The sequence below is a fragment of the Psammomys obesus genome, unplaced genomic scaffold, assembly GCF_907164565.1.
Source record: "Psammomys obesus unplaced genomic scaffold, mPsaObe1.curated_primary_1811, whole genome shotgun sequence".
NCBI lineage: Eukaryota > Metazoa > Chordata > Mammalia > Rodentia > Muridae > Psammomys > Psammomys obesus.
This window is the reverse complement of record NW_026596149.1, coordinates 5106267-5125568: the sequence shown is the minus strand read 5'-3', so window position 1 is coordinate 5125568 and position 19302 is coordinate 5106267. Positions and strand designations below refer to the sequence as shown.

Sequence of the window (19302 nt, the reverse complement as noted above, 5' to 3'; positions counted from 1 at the left end):
AAAAAAAAGAGACTGAGGTTTAGCATTCTCAGTGTGGACCTGAATCCAAATTTAGAAGCTGAAATTTACATATAAATAGAAAATTAAATCAGTTTTCCACATAGATTTTTTTTTAAACTAAAAAGCTCAAAAACAGGTTAAGTAATTTAAGGTTTGTACAAACTAAATGAATATTTTTATTTTTGATTTAATTTAACTAATCTATACAAAGTATTTGACCCATACGAAAGAAAAGAAGAAAGTATTCTTTAAGCATTCCAAATAACACTGAAAAATGTTGATGGCCTAAAACCTTATATAATCCACCTGTGTGTTAGTCAGCCAAGTAATTTCTAACAAAAGGCACGTTATAACGCTTCACTCTCAAGCTGTGTGTTGTGAGATGTGAGACATTATTTAAATTAACAGGAGAACATAATGTCGTGTTTTCTACTCTTTTTTTACATGTGACTCTCTATAAGTAGGGCACTTGAAAGTTTGTCTCCAAGCATTTTGCCTTTCCTGAGGGGAAATGCGAAAGGAAATTATGTCTCCAGAATAAAGCCACTTGAATGTCTACCCATTTACTCTGGCAGAATGGGACAAGTGCCGCACTGGCGTGGGACGGCCATTCAAGATAAACTGTCATTTCCATATATTGAGTTTTGGAAGTGTTCATCGCTAGCTATCACAGCATTTGAAGTGAGAAGTGGAGGGAGTGTGTGTGTGTGTGCGTGTGTGCATGCACACATTTGCCTGTGGTGTGTGTGTGTGTATGCGTGATTATTTCACAGCTTTCCCTTTTCATATGGCAACTACTTTTCATCTCAGATTAATTGAACCAAAACTGTAATACAGCCATTGCTCAGGATTCAATGTTAAATAGAACTATTAGTGTATCACTTGGAAAGAACACAGAAAAAGAAAAAAGCAAACCTAGTTTCAGCATCTAAATACCTACAGGTTACTGGACTTTCATAGGCGTACTGCATGCCAGATCTCCCATTGTCCCAGAAATGCTTGCCCCTAGCTGAAGGAGCTCCCTCAATGATTATACACACATTTGTAACCACCGTAAACACATACAAGAAGCACTGTTTGATTTTTTCCACATTTTTCAGACTTTCCTTGTTCTTCATTTCCAGGTGTACATCACACTTACATGGTATATTTTTAAATCAGCCGAGTACTCTGACTTTAGCCTGGAGTGATATGCACCCATATCTAGATGTCAAATAATGTAAAAATTAAATCTCAACAACCATCAACAGATTGATTTTCTGAGTTCTGTGTGGTAATTCATTCCTCTTTATTTTTATGTTACTGTTATAAGAAAATGCATATCCGTAATTTTTTGTTTGACATCTGTTCAGTCTTTTTAATTTTTATTTATTATTTATTACAATTTATTCACTTTTTTATCCCAGCTGTAGCTCCCTCTCATATCAGGTCTCATCAGGACTCTCTGGATCTTCTTTCATTGTGGCCAAGTTAGGTCACCTCACCAGGGGGGAGGTGATCAAAGAACAGGCCACTGAGTCCATGTCAGAGACAGCCCCTGCTCCTCTTACTAGGGAAAGCACTTGGACACTGAGCTGCCTATGTTCAACATCTGAGCAGGGGTTCTAGGTCCTCTCCATGCATGGTCCTTTGTTGATTCATCAGTCTCTGCAGGACTCCCTGGGTCCAGATTTTTTTGGCTCTGTTGGTCTCCTTGTGGAGCTCCTATCCCGTTCAGGTCTTTCTATGTCCCCTTCTTTCATAAGATTCCTTGCACTTTGCTCTAAGTTTGGCTATGAGTCTCGGGAATGAGACAAATTGAAAGATGATTTATTTTTAAGTTAAAAATTGAAAGTTTACATAAAGAAACTTGGTAAATATTTCATTTACATATTATCTTGAGTTAATCATAAATGTCATCATTTAAATGAATACCTTTGGTTTAAATTATCTTCTAAATATTAAAAATAATGAATTGAATACAATTTGTATGTAAACTCTTTCAAATTCAAGTATAAAAAGCAATATACCACTTTCGCTTAAAGAGTCGCATACTGTTTACTGTAACTAACAAATCACTCTGGACCCTTCATTTCACAGTTGTCTTTGCCATTCAGAAGCACACATCTTTCCTTTGATTTCTTTTCTCATAAGGCTTCTTTGTAAAGTTATTTGTAAAAATATCAAAGCTAAGTGGCTTTGTCCATTGCTTTATGGTTTGAAGGCTGTGTGAGGATTCATTTCATTAAATATATGAATCAAATGTGAGAAGAAGAATAACTTGGAGAAAATTGCTTTCTCTTGCTGCACTAATCTGAACCTTTCAAAGGACTTTAAAATTATACCACTGCAACTCTGATCGTTTAGTTAATGGAACTCATCTATAAAAAAGAGGTGAAAAAAAGTGTAGGAAATTGCACAAAATTGCAGGGCAGGTTCTAATTTTCTTGAGAAACGATCTAACTTATCCAAGTAGTCAAGCCTAAGAATTGTAAGCAAAAAAATAATAAGAAGAAAAGAATAAAAATAAGAATAACAAGGCGATATAGGGGATCCTAGTGTGAGGACACCTCAACTGTGTCACAATGTGAAAAAGAAGCTGGGTAGATGCGTGGCCTTAGCCAAAGTACCCTTTCTTTGAGCTTCCGAAATGCTAAATATTGTAATGTGTTTTTTTTTCTTTTCTTTTTTTTTTTTTTGCTTTCTGTTTCAAATATTATCTGCATACTTAAACCAATATTGGAAAATTCTAAAATTAACTGGGTTGTATTTCAAAGTGCTTCCTATTCTGAGTAGTGTTATAAACTCTCACACCATCTACTCCTCCGTTGATTGAAATAGAAGTCATTTCTTTGTTCAGGCTATCCATGAGGTGTAAATTACCTGTCCATTAGTCACTGGATAACCTGTGCATCTTGTTTATTAGCTCAATACAATAAGCCCCATTTGTATTTCAGGACGGTACCAGACTACAAGATAAATGATGCTGACAGTTCGGGAAGTTCTAGACTTAATAAGGAAAAGGGCAATTGTTAAGATTGATGCTAAAAACTTCAAAATGTAGGTCACTGTGACTGATAAACACTTAGTTAAAATAGAAGAGGCATTTGATTATTAGGTTGTGTAGTGTTGATGAATCCAGGCAGGTGCTTGAGATCTTAATATGTTTTTTCCATAGATAGGCAGAAAATACTCCATCACTGAATTCTTAAGGAATATAAATTATTGCTCTCCTTTTGGAAAGAAGTGATCAACATTCAGATAATCAAAATCATGTCATCACATTTCAGAAAATTAACGTCAGTTTTGACTCTAAGAACATGTGCTATGTTCTGTCTCCTAACACTGTTTCTTAAATGGTAACCCAAGTTGGTGGAATTTTCCAAAATCATGTAGTTATAAACTTCAACTTACTGTGTTTTAAAAATCTATCATAGAGATAAACGTTGTGATGAAGAAATTAAGTTTTATTGGACAGTGTGCATATCCACTAAAATTTTCTCAAGGATATTTAACCTACAGATATTGGGGATGGTATTGGTATGATTTATGTGGTTTAATCAGATGCATTGTATAGATAGAAGGACATGTGTTGAATAACATCTGTGGCCATTGCCTAAGTAAGCCTGAGCTCAACAGTGAGCCGTTATGGATTTTAACTCTACACACTGAGTTTGATATGATAACAACATGGGCTGAGATTGAGTTGATCTGGCAGCCTGAATTTACTAGAAGTCCCTCTGTGATTTGGGCCCAGGGCATTTAGACATCATTTTTGACCCTAAGTACTATTATATCAATAGATTCCATCTGGCCTGTTCTGGTTCAGAAGTTTACATTTTCCCAGGAGGTGTTATTGTCCATGACTGATCTTTGCTCACAGAATCTTTTGTTTCCCTGGCTGGCAGTCATTCCTTTCATGCTTTGGGATTTGGTTCCAGAGCCTGGACTTCATTTTAAAACCAGCCATTCATAGCCACAGGAAACACAGGAGTTTAAGATGCCTAATGATGAACAGAAATGGAAAAGTATTATAACACATGGTTTTATTTTTTCTTGTGCTATGAACATATTAAATATTGCTTGCATACATACATACATACAAAATACATACATATATACATACATGTGTATGTATTTCGCAAATAAAATAGAAAATCTAAAAACATGTATGACTAATATATGGCCCAAATATTACAATCTGTATTAACAAGATTTTTAGATAGTTTGGTTTATTATTAGGCTTTTACAGTTGGGAGGGACCAAAAAGACTGTAAGAACTTATTCTTTCATACTGGTTGAGGTCATGATGATTGAGGTTACAATCCAAAAGTGGCCTTGTTGTTCTGAGGCTCACGAAGCAATGTATTCTAGTAAAACACAAGGCTCTTGTGGAAATATGGTATCTTTTATATTAAATAAAAGATTAGGTACTCTTTACCTGTTTATGCATTATCTGTAAATGTAAATTTTGTGGAAATGAGCCCATTCCCTGAGTCCCATTAACGAACCTGAATGCTCTGAATTATCAAATAAGTGTACATTAACAATATGATGAAACACTATCTTCAGAGTAAATTCAATGCTGAAATTTATTTACTTGAAGGACAGGGACAGCATTAATAGCTAATTAGTAAGCAATCTCCATCGACAAATTATCCTTTTATTTCTTCCCAAACTTTAAATCTATAACATGCATACTATTAGGTACATACACTATTTTTGCCAGCTTTTTAAACTAGTGGCAGCTCATTTTCCCATATTAACATAGCTGGCATGATGAAAGCCTCTCTTCCCCATCTGCATTATTGTGAAGGGTTGTTTTCCTTGCTTAGCTATTCTCTTTTTCTTTCTCTCTTTTTTATTATTATCATTTATTACATTTTTTTCAATTTGTATCCCAGCTGTGGCCCCCTCCCTCGTTGCCTTCCAATCCCACTGTCCCTCACTCTTCTTCCCCTATGCCTAGTCCACTGATAGGGGTGGTCCTCCTCTTCTTCTATATCAGTTCTCATCAGGACTGGTTGCATTGTCTTTCTCTGTGGCCATGCAAGGCTTCGTCCTCCAGGGGGAGGTGATCAAAGAGTCTGCCACTGAGTTTATGCCAGACACAGATCCTGCTCCTCTTACTAGGGATCCCACTTGGAGCTGGAGTCTATGGGCTACATCGGAGCCTGAGTTTTATATCCTCTCCATGCATTGTCCTTGGTTGGGATATCATTCTCTTCAGGGCCACCAGGGCTCAGTTTTTATGGTTCTGTTGGTCTCCTTTTGGAACTCCTGTCCCCTCTAGGTCCTTCTATCTCCCCCTTCTTTCATAAGCTTACCTGCACTCTGCTCAAAGTTTAGCTATCAGTCTCAGCCTCTGCTTTGATACCTGTTTTGATACTTCAATCAGTAGAATCTTTCAGAGGCTATCTGCGGTAGGCTCTTGCCCTGTTTCCTGTCCTTGTTTTGCTATTTCCAATAGCATGTGTTTCTTGTATTCACTGTTAGGTTATCTTGTGGTGTTCTGTTACTAAGCTGTTTTAGAGGTTGATAACTTGACCTTATGAAAGATTACTCAAAGGCAGGCTAAGTCTGTTTTGAGATTACTCAAAAGCAGAACAAAGCCTCTAGATCCATCTCTGATGATTTCCCCAGTACATCACATACCTGCTCAAGCATATCAAAGTGTGTATGTGTAACATGGAGTTACAGTACGTTACTATTATTATAATATAACTATAAGTTATTAGGAGCAATATACAAAACATTATAGTACATAACAGTAACAGGATTTAGCCTGTTTATATTTTTCACTTCAATAAAGTATCATAAAATTATGAGGATGTTTTTTTCAGACAACTTATAGCCCAGGCTACCTTGAAATTCACCATGTGGTACAGTTTACGTACAAACTTCGCTTATGCTCCCAAATTTTAGGATTACAATGTGTACCTCCTCATCCGGACATTAAGATGTTTTCAATTTTATTAATGAAAGCTTGTTGCTCAGAGTATAATTTACCCTCTTTATCTATGAAACTAGCATATCTGCTTATCATTTTATTTCACAATAAAATGACAGAATATTCAAAATGACAGAATATTCAAAGTGTTCGATGTAAATACTCAGTGAATATTTTGGATCAAACCCTTAATAATTGGGTTTTTCCAATTCATATCATTTTTATAGTGGTCTTAAGCTGCCAAATGTTCTTTATTCAAAGAGAATCTGACAATCAACTGCAATGAGAGAAGGGTCGAGGCAGACCATAAAACCTCGCCACAGGTTTTTAGGGTCTTCATTTGGCCCTGCTTCAGGTTGAACATTTTTTTCAATCATTTGTTTTTAGTAAACAAATAGTATATGCCCAGGCCCATGCTTGTAATAACAGCATAGTCACGAGACATACACACACACGTGTGTGCCTGCACATACAGAAAGCACACTGTATAAATTAGAGTCACTGTTCTGAAGCCATCTGTGTCATGTGTCCCTAAGACCCCACCTGCCTCTCAGATTTGGGGTCTTTACCACATAGACCCATGAGATCCACTGTTAATTCATATTTTGTTAATTACTTATTATAATCAATAATGAAAAGCAAAGTCAGCAAAAGGAAAAGGACATGGGAAAATATCTGGGAAAACTGAGGTTAATTGGTAAGGCTTTATTTCTCTGCCAACATGTTGTTAAGACATGTAAGGTATTGTCTACGAAGAGACATCATTAGAAACTCCTCTGAGTTGGTCATCTTTCCATGTGAATGCCTGAAACACCCAGAAAGGTATATTTAAAGAAGAAACATTTATTTTGGCTCATGGTTTCAAAGTTTACAAATAGGCTATGATTGCATGGTTCCATTTTTTCTGGATTTTGGGGGAGTCAAAAGACTACAGTAGAGAGTATAGTAGCAGCAAAGCTGCTCACCTCCTATTGTCAGAAGCAGATAGAGGAGAAAGGAAGAGGAAACATTTGAGAGAGAGAGACTGAAGGGGGAAAGGAGGGAGAGAGAGAAAGTGCAAGAGCAGCATGAGGGGGAAAGCATGCAGAGGCAAGTCATCTCCTTCAGTGTATGCCTCTAGTGACCCATTTCATCAAATTGGATTCTATCCCCCACCATAGTTACCACCTGGTAACATTCCATTCACCTGTGAATCCTCAGGTAGTCTAATCCACTGATGAGGTCAGTCTTCTGATCCAGTCAGTCATGAACATGATGGCATTAGGACTAAGCCTTCCATACAGGAGCTTCTGGAAATATTTCACAGCCAAGTTATAACAACCAAAGTTCTGAAGGTTCTGTTTGATTTTGGAGCTGCTCTGTAGCTACTCATTGTATAACATATACCCATATCCAATTTGCCCTAGAGGAAAGTGGGTATTCATCATAAATAATTTACCAAAGTGCATGTAAGAAGTCACCTTTGAAGAGTGAGTATATTACAGAAGAAAACTCAGTCTATTTATAAGGACCATTTTGACGAGGAATTGAAAGGAATCATAAGATTTCCTGAAGATTTGGGGTTGGGTTTGTCATTAATAGAAGGTATGTGCTATTGGTAAATGGTTTGGTGAAAAATTATCTGGGGTGAGAACAGAAAACACTGCTGGGAAAGTTGAAATAGGAACACTTGGGACAAGAGCCTGGAGTATTTTATACTTGGGTGGATGGTAAGGAGCCATTATCACAACCAGAGGCAGAAAGTCTTTCCTGAGGACTTTTAATAAAATACGGTGTTACGATTACATTCGAAACCCTTAATTCACCTAGATAAACATGCTCTGGCCTCCATCTTCTGCAGCTACCTTACTGAATAATGCCATCAGCCAAAAGCTCCAAAGCAACTGCTGTGGTGAGTTCATTGAGACACAACCACGGATATGAATTTATTCAATAGCATTTTCCCAGTCAGCTCTGAAATAAATTGAGATCCAAAGTCACATGGCATTTTGCCTTAGCCAAATAGTTCTTTCTTTTATCAGTTGACTCAGCCAGTAAATAGGACTTTTGCAAAACTTCTGAATGTTCCTGCTGAGAATTCACAATGATGGCTTGGTTCACTTATAAAGCGAAGAGTGGAGTTTCAGAGATCGCCCAGTCAGTAAATTACTTGCTACATAAGCGCGATACCCGAGTTCAGTCCCCAGGACCCACATAAAAAGATGCATGCGTGCATGAGATGCCTCAAATTTCTTGATGAAGGCACTTAGAGCTATGAACTTTTCTCTTAGCACTGCTTTCAGTGTGTCTCATAAGTTAGGTCAAGTTGTACCTTCATTTTCATTGAATTCTAGGAAGTCTTTAATGTCTTCCTTTATTTCCTCACTGACTCAGTTGTCACTGAGTAAAGAGTTGTTCAGTTTCCATGTGTGTGTAGGCTTTTTGTTATTTCTGTTATTGTTGAGGTCTAGTTTTAGTAGATGGTGGTCTGATATGATACAAGGGATTATTTCAATCTTCTTGTATCTGTTGAGGCTTGCTTTGTGCCTGACTATATGGTCAATTTTAGAGAAGGTTCCATGAGGTGCTGAGAAGGAGGTATAGTCTTTTGTGTTTGGGTGAAAGGTTCTGTGGTCCATTTGATTAAAGGCCTCTGTAAGTGTCATTATTTCTCTGTTTAGCTTCTGTCTCAATGATCTGTCCCTTGGCAAGAGTGGGGTATTGAATTCTCTAACTATTAAGGTGTTGGGATTAATGTATGATTTAAGCTTTAATAATGTCTACTTTGACAAATGCAGGAGCCCTTGTGTTTGGTGCATAGATTTTCAGGATTGTGATGTCCTCAAGGTGAATTTTTCCTTTGATGAGAATGAAGTGCCCCTCTCCATCTCTTTTGATTAATTTTGATTGAAAGACTATTTTATTTAATATTAGGATAGCTACCCCAGCTTGCTTCTTGGGTGCATTTGCTTGGAAAAGCTTTTTTTCAGCTCTTTACTCTGAGGTAGTTTCTATCTTCGTTGCACAGGTGTGTTTCTTGAGTGTAACAGAATGTTGGTTCCTGTTTCTGCAACCAATCTGTTAATCTGTGTCTTTTTATTGGAGACTTGAGACCATTGATATTAATAGATATTTGTGAATATTAGTTCTTTTTATTGTGGAGTTGGTGATGATTGTGTGTTTGTGTGGTTGTTTTCTTTTGCTTTGTTCTTGTGATGTGTCTTAAACCTGTGTTTTCTTGGGTGTAGTTGATGTCTTTGGGTTGGATTTTTCCTTCTAGTAGTTTCTGTAGGGCTTGATTGCTGCACATATATATTGTTTAAATTCGGCTATGTCATGGAATATAGGCGCAGCAGAGGGAGGGTGGGTAAGACTGGGAGGAGACAAGGAGGGACTTACAGCAGGGTTGCAAAGTGGATGAATTGTAATAAATAAATGAAAAATAAAAGATGCATGCAACGTCCTGTAGTTCCAGTACTGTAGAGATATGTCTGGGAGGATCTCTAAGGCTTGAGGGACCATCAGTCTAGCCAAATCAGTGAGCTCAGGTTCAGTGATAGAATCAACCTTAAAAAAAAAAAGAGTTGAAGAGCAATTGAAGAAGACGCTTAATGTCAGCCTCTGGCCTTTACTCCAGCACCCACACATAACCGTATACAACTCCCAACATGAATCCACACACAAGCACACACATACCTAAACACATGTAAAGTAAAGAACAGAGAATATGTTAATAAATACAATCATGATGAACTCTAACGGTTTTTAAAGCAGATCTATGCATACAATTATTTCCTAATGGTTTTGCATATATGTATCAGGAGCATCATCTGTGTGCCGTAGCCAAGAAAAGTGGTTAAAATGATTTCAATACAACTGTCAGTTACTTGCAAGATGTTGAAATAAAACCAACTGTGATATGTAGATCTATCTGGCTCAGTACCACTTTCTTCCCCTTTCCTTTTTTTTTTTTTTAACTAATATAGGATGGTATTGAGACTTGTCTTGCTGGGAAAAATAAATACACAACATAAGCAACTGAGGGAGGATGACTTTATATTTCTTTGTGTTTCCAGAAGTGCAATCTGTCAGGGGAGGGGAGACTTAACAGGGGCAAGAGCAGGGTATGGCAGGTCAAATCATACCCTCTGTGTAGAAGCAGGGGTGATGGACATGGTGCTCAGCTTTCTCGCCCCCCCTGTTTTTAGACAAAGTTTCTTGTAGCACTGGCTGCTCTGGAACTCATCCTGTACAACAGGGTGGTCTCAAACTCAATGATGTGCCTGCCTCTGCCTCCTGAGTGCAGGGTTTAAAGACATGAGCCAATACTGCTTTTCCATGTCTAACCAGGCTGATGACGCCCCAGCCCATGGGGTGGTCCACCCATATTAATGAAGCTTTCCAACCTTATCAATTAAGCATACCGAGATGTTTGTTACCAACGTGATTCCAACAAGTTGACAATAAAGGTGAGCCATCACAATGGTGGAGAAGAGAGTTAGAGATTACATAGAACAGTGTGAGGATGTGCTAAGATGTTTTGTGGCCCTTTCCACAGTCACAGTCAAGGAGTCATTGTGAGGCTTCGTGATGATATCCTATTGGAAATATATCTAATAAACTATCTCAAAATGTATCAATATCAATTTGCTTACTGTATGTAAACAGTTCATAAATGTGTACTTATATATCTTTCTCCCCTTATATCCAAATGGAAGTTATTAAATAGAATTAATATTTTTGTGATATGAATAATTACAGTAACAAGACACATTGGAGACAGTTCTCCTTTAAGGTTCTCCGTGGTGGTTTGATTGGCACACAGTAGACAGATCACTGATAATCTGTTGATTGGAGTGCTGAAAGACCTCTCCTAGTGCATGTGTTTTTACTGCAGCTGGAAAGGACAAAATCTTTTCCCATAGATCTCTCTGTCTAGTCTCTGAATGACTTGTTTAGTTGTCAATTTGAAGAATAATGTTAGATGTTTGTGTATTTTTTGAACATTTTATGCAATACAGATGAATCAGTTACAATATAGATAACCCAATTCTGACTCTTACAGTTTTCCTCCCTATATCTCCGTAAAGAATTCATTTTGACTTATTCTATATTCTCTAAAATCCATTCAGAAATAGGATCAGTGTGGAAGCCCATTTCATACAAGAATCTTGAACTATTCACAAGTGAATTATGAACCAAAGTGATGTCTCTATGTGCAAAACTAAGTCTCTCTGCTTATTTATAGCATTATCAGAGAAAATAGAATTCAGTAAAAAGTAACAACCAACAGGTTTTCACAAGTCCAGACTCTGAACCCACAAATCGTCTCATTAGAAAACCTCTCAGGCCTTCCTGAGGCCTTGTTTACTTTCTGTAAATCCAATTAGAGTGAGCCAAGAATTGGCTTTTCCAGTTTGCAGAAATAGATTCTTCTAAGAACAAGCATTTGCCAGCACAGTGCTGTGTGGTGAAGATTGGTCACTATGTCTGTAGTATGGAGCCTCTGAATGTTGTAGTGATGAGGGAGATATCACATTGAGCCCTACTAATACGCACAATTATATAACAGTAAAATGAACTATTTTTAAAAGTATGAATAGCGATTTTTTTTTAAATCAGAAAATGTTACTAAACATCAAGAGAAAAGTGAAGCCAGTCCCCTGGGAAGCTCCATCCAGTAGCAGAACAAAACAGATGCTGAGACTAACAACCAAACATTAAATAAGGAGTTTTGTGGAGGAGTGTAGGAAAGACTAGATAGAAGGTCATGGAGGCAACAAGAACCCTTCAAGAAGACCAACAAAGTCAACTAACGTAGGCACATCGGGGCTTACAGAGACTGAAGCACCAACCAAAGCGTATGCATGGACTGGACCGAGGCCCACGGCATATATGTAATTGAGGTGCAGCTTGCTTCTCATTTGGGTTTTCTAGCAACAAGAGGAACAGGGATCGTATTTGACATGTTCTTGGTTGCCTGCTTTTAGATCACTCTCCCCTCTCTGGGCTGACTTGACTTCCCTCAATAGAAGACGATATACTAAGTCCTGATGCAACTTGATAGGCTGGGGTGGATTTGTAAGGGGGGGGATTCCCCTTTTCTGAGGAGAAGTGGAGGGGGAAAATGGTGAAGAGGAAGGAAGAGTGGAACTGGGAGAAGAGGAGGGAGGGGGCTTTGATCAGGATATAAAATGAATAAATTTATATATTTTTTAAAAGTATAGAAGCTACCCTAAGAAATTTCATGAGGACGTGGCTTCTGTTTCCAGGCATATCACATTGGGCTGACTCTCACTCATTTTGCAATAACCTGAATGCCCCCAAACTTCTCGGTGGCTCAAGAGTCTCAAGGTGGGATGGTGGGATAGAGTGAAGGCAAAACAAATTCAAAAGCAATTATTTCCTAGAAGTGATTTTAAATAAACTTCACACTCTTTTTAGTAAGGAGAATGAGAAGAACTGATAAAGGAGATTTGATAGTGGTTGAGAAATAGAATCTACTATCCACTATCTCTTCTACTGATAGTTGTTCTGTGAGTCTAGTGGGCCTGAGGAGGATCATGGGGAGTGTTGTGTTATGCGGTGCCATACATCTCAGGAGAGCAATGCTAAACTTAATGTCAGAGAAGTGAACACAACCCATTTAACCGAGAAGCTGAGCTCAGTAACATGCCATTGTATTCTCAGACACTAGGGAAGCTGAGGCAGGAAGACGGCCAAACCCCAGACCAGACTGTGGTGTATGGCAAAACGTCATCACATAAAATAAAACTGAAAAGAATCAAAAGGAAAGGGGAGGGGAGAAGAAGGTAGGGCGTGAGGGGCAGGAGAAGACAGGAGGAAGGACAGGAGGGGACGCCAGGCACAGACTTGGCACAGCCCACCACTAGCACAGCTCACCAAAACCCTCCACTCTGCATGGGAGGCAGACGGGCATCTATGAGGTTGACCTAGGCTTTGTGCCAGAAGGTATTATCTGTTTGTTAGAAAATTTTATTGCTTAGCTTTGTTGTCAGGTGCCTCATGGGCTTTTGATAATGAGGCAGGTTATGCAAGTGAGGCAAACAAATTGCTTTGCCATCGTCCTCAGAGCAGATCCATCCTTAAGAAAAGCTGTTTGCCTTTCCAGGAAAGCTCAGTCCAGGGTGACCTAAAGAAGAGGGTGACAAAAACAGAAAAACATTTTTAAATTACCCTGGACCCATATCCAGCAACAGATCAGAAAAAAATTTCAGATCCTGTTGCTTACTTATGCCTGGTCTGATAACTCTTGTGCCAAAGAGAATGTCAGTATTGCATTCCTTCACTCGGTCAGTCAGTGAACATTGAAGCATTGTTAAATGACAAGCAGAGGTAGAGTGTTGAAAAAAATGAATGTTCCCTGCAATTATGTCAACAAATCTGATTAGATATTCTTAATGGAAATTTAGGGGAAGCAGAAGGACTGGGGAACCTGTGCAACCATTTACAAAGCATATGGCTCTCTTACGGCATACGGTTCACTGATATGAGCACAGCTCTCACTTCTCCTGGCTTCCCAATTACTCTTCCCAATTACCCAGGGTTCTTCACGGGCTCAATGGAGATGCTGTCATTGTGAGGTAAGGCTTCTCTTAGGGCTCCATCCATCAATACATTAGACTCTAAAATATCTTTTAGGTCTCTGTGAAACCAGATTGCCTTGTCTTATCAGAAGCTTTCTGAGTGGAAAGCAAGGCATGGCCACCTATTGCAGTTTCTGTAAAACAGTAGTGGTAGTGGTCTATAGGCTTTAAAGTTATGAGTGGTACAATACTATGAATTAAGCACCATATTGTTTCACAACATGTTCTTGTATTGAGGGGAACATCACATCCATGATTAAATCAGCGTTCTCCTGCCCTTTGTGAACCTATATCAGGCCAGTTATAAAGGCTACTGATTCCTATCTTTGGGTAATTCTTGGGTAGAGGCTGTTCGTCTTGCTTGGAAACTGAATTTTCAATCCTTATGGTATTCCATCCCCTGCTGACCTACTGAAATGAAAGACTAGGAGTCATGATTAAATCTAATGTTCCCTCCTGTACTGCAGGATGAGCTGGGTCAGCAGGGCCAGTCCCTGCAGATGGCTGTAAAACAGCTTTGTGATTTGATCTCCTTGCTGTCCCATCCATTTCTGTAAGTGCCTGTCAATGTCATCCTTTACCCCCCTGACAAGTTCCCAAGGACACTATAAATGAACAAGCACATTTGTGATGCCTCTTGAGGGTGTTGCTTATCAAATGAGTCAGGCGATGAACCAAGTCTGGCTTGTGAACTACAAAATAGGTTAGCACATTTACAGCAAGAAAATTCCACTATGGTCTCTTCGCAGCCAAGCATAACTGACGTGAAATCGGCATAAACTCACACTTTCATTATGCTATTTATTTTCAAATAGGTGAAGGTGTCTTTCTGTCCTCCTTCCTCTGTGGCGTGGGGAGGGGGGAGAAAGAGACATAGAGAGGAAGAAAATGCATTTTTGCAGAGCTATGTGTCTGAGAGACCCTTAGATGTCACCACAGGAATAATTAGTGTATTTTATGGTGTAGCCTCCAACTGTACTATACCCAGCATATCAGTCAGGCTTATGTCACGTGAAATCAAATCCCTGGGGAAAACTAGAAAAGATTAGTTTGTTTGAGTCACGGTTCCGAGGTTACACACATTTCCTTATACTGTCGGATACAGCACCATGGTGATGGGGCATATATGGTAAGACCTTGTTCACCTTATGGTAGACAGGAAGCAGAAAGACCAAGAAGGGAATTGGGGATAAAATGTAGCCTTCAGAGAAATGCCCAAGTCACCTCCTCCCTCTACTAAGACTACTAAGATGATGCAAACCATCTGTGGAGCATGCATTCTATATATGAATCTGGGGACACATTTCATATTTCATCCATAACACTCAGATTTCCACATCAACTCTAATGTGACAAATAATTTGGTTTTATCATGATAAGTTAGTTTCCTATTCTAATGACCAACAGAGGTACACTATTTTTTTTTTAACTCTAATAGGTATTATGTATGTCGTTCACACCAGAGGTAATATTCTTATTCCTCTTTCAGATTGGAAGTATGAGTTTGTGACAGCCTTTCCTCAAGAAGAAGAGGGAGTGCAAGTGGACTCCCAAGCATACAGACACAGGTGGAAAAGAAACGTGGACCCCTTTAAGGCGGTAGACACAAACAGAGCCAGCATGGGCCAAGACTCACCAGAGCCCAGAGGATTCACCGATCTGTTGTTGGATGATGGGCAGGACAACAACACTCAGATTGAGGTAAGTAAATATTCTGGATAATTGATACAAATTAATTGTTCATTACTTTCTTGTAAAGTGTCTAAGCTCTACTACTTCATTTTACTATGTTCCTTTTGTGATTTGACTTTAAAGAACAGTTCAATTGATTGATAAACACAATTTCTAAGTCATTAGTTTCTTTTATTCATGAAATAGACAAATACAGGCTAGGAGAAGAGTGAAAGAACACATCCCTGGCCCTCTGGGAATCCACTGTCTGGAGGGTCAGACCATCACAATCAGATCATCTCTACACCAGGTGATGTCTCTGAAAGAGTTCACAATAGTGTGACTTGCAGTAGGGTGTGACGAATTCTCCTTGGGGTATCAGTTCAGAATGCTAACAAAGAAGCTTTGCCCAGGAATGGCTGTCTAGACAAAGCCTTGGTAAATCCAGAAGAGTTCTTTTACTTCATAAACTGTCAGCAAGAAGTGAGACAAGGATTCCTGCTGAAAAGCACCACATCCACAGGGGATGAGTGTTGGAACTACATAGCATGCTAGAGTCTTGCAGGCTTAACTCACCATACAGTTTCGGCTACAGATCAGGAGTTTCCTGGGATGGAGGCAATTCATTGCTAACAAGGGTACATTTTGGGGAAAACTGGATGACTGGTCGCTCTTTAGCTTTATTTCATGACCTGTTGTGGTGGAGCCAGGAAGTGGAGTAAAAGGGTATTGGAGAGTGGTTGAGTGAGTGTGACTTTTCAGGGCATATTGGAAACAGATTTCAGGGAGGCTCTAAGGCCTCACAGGAGATGCTGGAGTTCAATGACCCTTAAAATTGCAAGTCATAAAAATATGATCTTGATTGTGAAATAAGTCTAACAAAATGAAATATGAACATCTTTAGGGAGAAAGTAGAGACCATCAAGATGAGAAATAACAGAGGCTATTTGGTTTGTTATAAAAATGGGGCCAGTCCCAATCTCTTATCTTTGTTGAGAATGTGAATGAGAATGTGTTTAGTAAAGAAAGAGAAGGCCGCAGGTATTTGTGAGTGGAGGCTGTTGGCTAGGAGACTGTTGGACTATCTACAAAGGGCATCTTAGGTGAACAGTTGAGTAGAATTTGCATTTTTTGGTTGGTGCGTTGTCGAAGAAGGGGACGGAATGCAGAGAACCTCTTGGCTCTGCATCTATTTGTGACCCTGCATGCTAGTTTGGCTGAGGCACAGCAATGTTTTTCCTTTTTGGAGTGCATGTTGTAGAGGTCGGATTGGAATTTGGCTGGGATATGTGATCCAGCCATTATCTGTTTGCATATACTTTCTCATTTTGACATTTTAAGTACTTTTTTTCTCCAAGATCCTAGGCTTCTAATTTCTTACAACCCAAAAGCTCTCTTTTTACTGTGTTACATTTTCTAGCATAGTCATTACTTAGGATATAACTCAGTTTCATGAAGCAGATGCTACACCATCCTACAAGTAGAACTGAGGCATCAGTTTGTTTCCTCAAGGTCAGAAAAATTTTCCAAAATACAAACTGTTGGACGTATAAGTGTGAGAGGCTGAATCATTGCCAAATGGCTACTCTGTGGCCATACCATGACACTTTTTCCTTGGTGGCTCCACAGACCCTCTGATGCCAGGCAATGATATATCAGGCACTGCTCCATTTTGATTTCTGTTCCTGTGATAAACATTGGCTAAAGGAATTTATAAGAGGGTAGGTAAGTCTTTATTTGGCTTGTGCTTCCACATCACAGTCCATTTTTAGTGGTGTCAGGACAGAAGCTTAAACAGGACCTTTGAGACAGGAATCGAAGCAAAGCCCGTGGCAGAATGCTGCGAACTGGACTGCTTACATGGCTTTCTCGGCTCCCTTTCCTGCACAGCCATGGCCCTCTTCCCTAGGGAGACATTGCCCACTACGGGCTGTGCCTTCCAAAAGTCAATCAATAGTAAGGAAAATGCCCAACTGACATACCCATCAGCCAGTCTAGTGTGAGCAGTTACTCAAGTGAGGTTCCCTTTTCTGAAATGAGTCCAGTTTGTATAAACTTGACAAAACTAAGCAGCACCAGCACTGAGAAAGTACCATATCTAACAGAGGTTTCTCTGGCTCCTGCACAGTAATCTGATATTTTGACAATGATATTCATTTAGCAACTTGGAGTTGGCAAGTAGGATCCTTTCTTGAGTTGCCTTTAGGTAGGATGCAGCATAAAGAAAGGAGGAATAAATTGAAAGAAAAGAGACATTTTTACCCAGAATGAGGATCCTGATGTGAAATGTCAGCAACATAGATTCTTGGAGCTGACTCTGTGATCTTTTCTGTGATTCCTTCTTGTTCAGGATGGGGTATGGTAACACTCCTCAAAGTGTAATCGATTGTCAACTAAGGATGTTCCTCAGTGATAGAGATTTACTTAGGATGACTGAGGTCTTAGGTACAACTCCAAGATCAATGAACATTATAGACTTGTGTGTACATTGTACACACAGGAATTGTTATCCTTTTGAGTTTGTTATGCATTTCTTTTTTTTCTTACTTTTTTTAAATATTAGTTACAGTTTATTAACTTTGTATCCCAGCTGTATCCCCCACCCTCATACCCTCCCAATCCCACCCTCCCTTCCTCATTTCCTCCTTGCCCCTTTCCAAGTCCACTGATAGGGGAGGACCTCCTCCCCTTTCATCTGACCGTGGTTTATCAGGTATCTTCAGCACTAGCTACGAAGTCCTCCTCTGTGGCCTAGCAGGGCTGCTCTTCCCTTGGGGGGTGGGGTCAAAGAGCCAGCTACTGAGTTCCTGTCAGAAACAGCCCTGTTTCCTTTACTAGGGAACCCATTTGGATACTGAGCTACCTTAGGCTACATCTGAGCAGGGGTTCTAGATTATATTCATGTTATGCATTTCTTAATTTCTTGATGTTTTGTACTTTAACAGAGGCAGGCAACAAAAGGTAAGATGCTTTGACTTGGTGAAACAAAGAAGGGGCCACAGAAAACCATCTACTGGAAATGTCCTTGAATCTTAAGATCAATAAGGTGCTCAGTGGACATTAATTAGTATGGTCTTTAGAGTGGCTCTGTGAGATTTGTATCCTCAAGTCACCTGGACAAACTCAATGGCTTTTAAAAGGTGTTTTTCTTTTCTATTTTTCTATTCCAGATTTTAGTTTACTGACTACTTTCCATTTATTAGTAAATGAGCTGATATTCAAACCCAAACCTACCGCCCTCTTCCAAAGCTTGGTCCTTCCTAGGTCACCTTGCTTCCTCTAGTAAAAGCAAACACAAAGGCATTTTTGTCAACTCATGACTCTGGACAGGCAGGCCCTGACTACCCATGTTAGAATAATATTAGCATTTCCATCTCCATCTTGCTGGAAGGAAACTTGTATTGTAGCTGCAGGGTGCATGGGTACCAGATGTCTTTATCTTGAAATGTGGTGATTTTTATATGTTTCTGGGATTTGATGAACATGATTACACATCTAAAGTAGCTTGCACCACTCTTATGTACTGCTTCAGAAAAAAAAATCTACATCTGAAACCTTTTTGGAAATTTTAGCATTTTCTGATCCTTGACATATATGTTTGCTCAATGTCACATCTCTCTTGGGAGAAAAGCTTGTTGGTATGATTGCTTATATAACCAGAAGAAAGGAACAAATATTTACAGAATGACTACTCTTTCAGTGAGGACTGTAACAAGATTTTTCTAATTTTTTAGATGTAAGTCTTTTGATTATAAAAACATGTAAATATGAGTTTCTTGTTTCTGCTTTTTTTCTTTTGTCACTCCAAAGTCAATGTCAGAGACAAAAAGTTTTTCCAGGAGCCCAAATTGTTGGTGGCTGTTAAAATTATATGATAGCAAAATAAACAAATTTCCTTGTCTTATTTTGCATGTTTCCCTCAATTTTTCTATTATCAAGACTATGTTTCCAAAAAGAACAAAAACACAGAAAATAAGAGCATGTTAACTAATTTGGCACAAATGAGTCTCAAATTCTCTCAACTTGATTCTTGGTGACAAATTTTTTTTTGGGGGGGCACAAAAGGGCAATAAATTGAAGGATTGTAAAATTCAGTGTGCTAGTTAGAATTGTCCC

At 39.0% G+C, this 19302-nt stretch overlaps 1 protein-coding gene across 1 annotated transcript in view; it reads left to right on the top strand.

Moving 5' to 3' along the window:
• The window catches only part of Plxdc2 (plexin domain containing 2), a 436538-nt gene that overhangs the window by 139942 nt on the left and 277294 nt on the right, over window positions 1–19302 (top strand). The window contains exon 2 of the mRNA XM_055593812.1: window positions 15005–15216. Coding sequence (XP_055449787.1) covers window positions 15005–15216 — 212 coding nt within the window. The remainder of the gene's footprint in view (window positions 1–15004; window positions 15217–19302) is intronic.